This window comes from Entamoeba invadens, assembly GCF_000330505.1.
Source record: "Entamoeba invadens IP1 unplaced genomic scaffold scaff_1105074724775, whole genome shotgun sequence".
NCBI lineage: Eukaryota > Evosea > Mastigamoebida > Endamoebidae > Entamoeba > Entamoeba invadens.
Genome location: NW_004443536.1, coordinates 352,446 through 357,882, shown reverse-complemented (window position 1 = coordinate 357,882; position 5,437 = coordinate 352,446). Strand labels below are relative to the sequence as shown.

The window sequence follows — 5,437 nt, the reverse complement described above, 5'->3', positions numbered from 1 at the left end:
CACCAGAAGAGACGTTTGTTTTATTTAATAATGTTTAAGAGCATAGATTTCAAAATAACAACTTAGGTTATTACAGCTGATTAGTTTATGAAAGGGAAAAGTTCCAAAAAGAAAAAACACAGAAAACAAAGTGATCAACAAATTACATCGTGATTAATCGTAACTAACGAAAATATAAACCATCTCGTTAATTGTGTTAAAAGAACTGTTTATTATACTTTGTTTAATTTGTATGGGTTTTGTCTCTATAAATCCAACTATTAATATCACTTTATAAATAGTTCAATGGGTTTCCCGATTATATTAAACAAATACGTGTATTATATAATGTATTCTCCCTAATATAAATATATTATTAACAACATATTCGAAAAACTTCTAAATTATACTCAGGCAAAGCAAAAATGTTGGTTTTATTTTTTTAAAAAAGGAAAAAAACAAATAACAAAATAATAATTAAAAAACATTTTACCTATTGTTACCAACTCTATACAACATCGGTTTTTTTCAGCCCCTTTATAGGGGTTTCGTACCAACCTGTATTTTAGACAATCAGTTTTTTTTAATAACAATGGAAAAACAAAATTAAAACAACATTTAAAATTAACAACAAAACTTTAATTTGTAATCTTCAAATAAATAATAATAAATACTTTTATTTTAATAAAAATTAGGTGTGAATAATTTGTCCAGTAATATTTTTTGTTTTTGTGGTTTTCATTTTTATTCTTTTACAATTAAATTATTTGTAAAAAATTGAATAAATAAATAAATAAATAAATAAATACTAAATAACAATTATAAATACTATTGTTTAATTAGTAATTATATTAAAGTACGATATTATTTACAAATATTCAAAATATATTAGCTTTATTGTTAACAAAAAGTACGGGATACATCCCTAATATTTCAGAAAAAAGAAACGAAGTTGTAATTCTAAATTAAAAACATTAATTAATTTTTTAAAAAATATTAATTAAGAGAATAATTAGTTTTGGTATTATTTTGTATTTAAAAAAAAACATTTTATAGACTTTTATTATAAAAACAAAGAATATAAACCATATTTTATTATTGCTAATTATTTTTAATCATCTAATAAAAGAATTTATTTAGATGATTCACATCAAAAATGACTTTTGAATACTCGCCTCATTGCAACAAAAATATCGAATAAAATCAACCAAATTATTAATAACCAAACTATATTTAATGGTAAAATTAATTAATAATATAAATTAATTATTTTTTCAAAGTTTTTATTTATGTTACCAACGAAGTTGAGAGATAATTTATGAATGATCGTTTTATAGCCAAAACGCCAGAATTATAATAATAATGTTATAACAATACAAAATAGTATATAGTTTCGGGAAATTGACTATATACAACTTCCAATAGGCATTAATAATCTATTAAATTATTAAATTGTAATTAATAAACCGCAAACTAGTAAAAAGATAATTCGAATTTTCATTATATTTAATCATAATTATTTTTATAGCATTTTACTATAAAATTAATTTAAAATGCCTTCAGCGAGATTTATTACGAAACAATCCCGATATTTAGTATATATTACATATTATTATTATTCGTTGGTAAAAAAATAGCCATTGTTCCATATGTAAAAAAGTATTAATATATTTTTACAATTACTGTAGCACATTTTAAAATAATAGATTTGAAACTATAGTTTTAACAACAAATAGAATACAGTCTAGTTCAAGTAATGATTTAAGAAAAAAAAAACCCGAGATGAAGCGAATTGAACCCATCACATTCGAAGTTAAGAATTGCACTTCTGAATGATTTAAAAAGAACACAAAAGAATTTAATTATTTTGAAATAATTTGCGAATTTTATAAATCGATCAAACGACAAACAAGAAAAATAACAAAAAAGAAAAAGAAGTTAATAATTTCGAGTTATGCCACTCCAAATGCAACTCCCCGCAATAAGCGTTGCACTCTTTGGCGAACGTGAGACGGGAAAGACGACTTTTTTGGACCTTCTCACGCATAAACCATATCATGAAGAATATGAAGAGACCACTGAAAAGGTCAACCAAATAGTTTCATTTTCTTATAGTAAGTATACTGTAGACATTTCATTCACTGAACTCCCTTCTTTAGTCTTTTTATCGCACAGTGCAAATCGCACAATTGATTTAAGCAACAAAGGGAAAATTCACATCTTTTTTGTTTCGAATGATAGTGAAGACTCTCTCCACTTCTTCGAATTTTTTACCATGTCGGACACGTATAGAATTTGTGACAAAGATATGTTGTTTTTGGTATTAAATAAAACCGATTTGCCTAACGCCTTTCAAAAAGATGACCTCCTCCAATTGTGCAAAGAAAGAGACGCTAATTTTTTGGAAATCTCACTCAAAAATGGGGGACAGGAACAGGCACAGATCTTAATGGAAAAAATTGTGGAAACGGTGTTTACTCTTGAACAACAATGCTCCCCTCTCTTCACTCAAATCAACAGAGAAAGTCAAAAATTGGACGGAAAAAAAGAAAAGAAAGAAAAGTCAAAAAAAGGAAAAAAGGAAAAAAAAGAGAAAAAGTGGAAGGAAAAGCACGGACATCTCTGTAAAAAATCTCACAAACCAAAGTGTGTGATTGTGTAATTTATTGTATTTTTGTTTTAAACAAATCGTTTTGTTCCATAAGAGTGTGATTGATTTGAAATTTCATTCAAATCTTAGGTAAAATTACTCAAATGTCTTAGTAAAAATATCTAAAATAAGTTGTTTTGTAATCAAAAATTGAAATATTTTGATTGTAAAATTGTAACTTCAAATGTCTTTTGAATGATGTGAAGTGTGAATTATGTAATTTTATAATAATTATTTGTTATTAGTTATTTCTATTTATAAAAATAATATTGATAAATAATACTATATTCAAACCATTTAAATGATTAATAAAATTTTAATTGTTTTTATGATAATTACTAGTTTAATTCAAACATGAATACAACTTCTTGTAAATAACAAATATTAAAGATAGTAGTATATGAAACTAAAATATATTACCATAAATAAAAAAAGAATATATTATTCAAAATGGATGTATTATAAAACATAGTAAAAAATATTAAAATTTCAAGTACTGAAAAAAGAACCCTTAGAAAAAGGAGTTAAGTAATTACTATAAAAAGCACACCACCAACTAATGTCACAGCATATTTCAATTCATTTAGAGAAAGTATATTTATTAAATGTTGTGTTATATGCGGACTCTTTAGAAACCATCAAGAAATTAGTTCAAGTGAATAGTTCAATTCAAGAAGTTCTTCAAATGGTCCGGAACACGCCAAACATTTTACGTCAATCTAAAAAAGAGTCTGATTTTTGTTTCAACGAATGGGACGCTCTCTTTTTAATGAAAAGAACTATTAACGAGTATTTAAGTCGAACGGCTCGCAATCTGTTTCCGTCAATTAATACTTTGTTATTGGAAGGTGGAGAAGTCCCAATGTATGTCGACCAACTCGAGAGAATCAGTCGAATTGTTTTGTATGATCCCCCATTCGATTTAACACTGATGGCGCGTATAGAAGATTGTATAGTAGAATTTATATGGAATTATAATTCAGTCAGTATAGTTAATATTTCTAAAATGAAACTATTAAAACGCCTCAAAATTGACTTGAACAAACAAGAGTGCAATTTTAAAACGATTTTTAAGAATCAAAGACAAACTATTGATGTAGTTCGAATAACTAATGTTTTAAACTATGAAAATCTCTTAGTTTTGAAGAAATATGTCGGGTTTGAAAAAATCATTGTGGACGCGGAAACAGACGCCCCAGAAATAATCATCCACAAAATCTCACAATTTGCAAAGGTCGTTGCAGACACGTTTGTGCCGGGCAAAAACGATTTTTTGACGTTAATGGACAACAACGCGATAAAAATATCTTTGAAGCAAAAAATGAGTCAAAACGAAATGGAAAATTTTGAGAAGATGATTCAAAATTACTTGCCTGCTAATGTTGAGATTACAGGAGATTATTTTGACGGAATACAAAACGTGTTGGCGAAAGTGAAGAGTGCGACTAAGATGGAGATTGCGATTGAGATTGACCCCGAAACGAAATTGGAAGAAATCCTCGAGAAAGAGAGAAATGAGAGAGAAGGAGCTGAGGAAGATCGAGAACAGAGAAGAATGGATCGACTCAACGGAATAGTCAGATTTGATTTGGAGAACGAAGAGACTGAAGAACAGAAAAAAGCACGGAGAAAAGCACATAGTAAAGTGGTAACAACTCGTGAGAAAAGTATTCAACTCCCAACCACTTTGACTTCTTTAGTTTTGAATGACAAAACGAGTAAATTAAATAGTGATAACGTGAAATATATTCAAGAAATAGAATTAAATAATGTCGACCCAAAATGTTATGAAATTAATCAATTAACAACTTTAACCAAACTCAGAGTCTCAAATTGCACGGCCAACTTTGCTCATCTGAGTCAGTTGAAGGATATCACTTTTAATAGTTGTTTTATAGAAAAAGTCGAAACCATTCCGATGAGCGTAAAAAGCCTGAAATTATATAACTGCAGAAACTTGAAGTATGAAACACTTGATTTTCTGACTCAAATGACTTCTTTGATGATATATGACACACGCAATGTGACCAATTTGGATTTGAATAATTTGATCCATCTCCAGAAGTGCTATTTCAACCATCTCATTCCAATCTCGTTTCCTCAAAATATGACAAGTTTAGTCATCGGAAGTCAAAACAACAAAACTATCGATTTATTACAAAGCACAAAGTTAAAAGAAATTTGTATTGAAAATACAACAGACGCAGTATTAGTGTTACCGAGTGTGGAAACTTTATTTTTGTATGACAGTGTTATTGCCATAAAAAATAAAAATGATGTATTGATTAAAGAACTCCATTTTGAAGAATGCGAAAATATCACTTTTGACTTTTGCAATGTTTGTGACGTAACGAGATTGTCGATCTTCCCATTTGAAGATGAGTACTTGGAATTGGCAAAGGAACTTCCAAAACTTGATTTATCCAATTTTAATTGAATGAATAGTTAAACTATTAGTTTATTTTCTTTGTTTTTACTATTTCAATTTTATATCGAATTATAGTATTTAATTACAATTTAAAGTTATTATTTTCAATAGTAAATAATATTATAATTTTATTTTGTGTTATTATTTTTGTTTTCTAATAAGTTATAATTTATAAATTAACAAATTATAACTTTTTAATTATATAGAATGATGTTTATTATATCGGAAAGCATTGTCTTTATATTTATAATAAATAGTACATATAACGATCATTCAAAATAAATAATTCCGATAAAATTATTCGACCAAAAAAAAGTCATATTATAATTAAATTAATAATTAAAAAAAGAACTTCAAATATCACAATGATAAGACCGAAT

General features: G+C 26.8%; 2 protein-coding genes across 2 annotated transcripts; both read left to right on the top strand.

The window, feature by feature from the left end:
• Positions 1-1,933: 1,933 nt before the first annotated feature.
• EIN_400490 (hypothetical protein) lies at positions 1,934-2,641 on the top strand (the record flags this gene model as incomplete). Its single annotated transcript, XM_004258672.1, has 1 exon — positions 1,934-2,641. One exon carries the CDS (start codon positions 1,934-1,936, stop codon positions 2,639-2,641), a length of 708 nt encoding a protein of 235 aa, XP_004258720.1.
• Positions 2,642-3,188: 547 nt separating this feature from the next.
• EIN_400480 (hypothetical protein) lies at positions 3,189-5,066 on the top strand (the record flags this gene model as incomplete). Its single annotated transcript, XM_004258671.1, has 1 exon — positions 3,189-5,066. The coding sequence occupies one exon, from the start codon at positions 3,189-3,191 to the stop codon at positions 5,064-5,066; it is 1,878 nt and encodes a 625-aa protein (XP_004258719.1).
• Between the last annotated feature and the right edge of the window lie 371 nt (positions 5,067-5,437).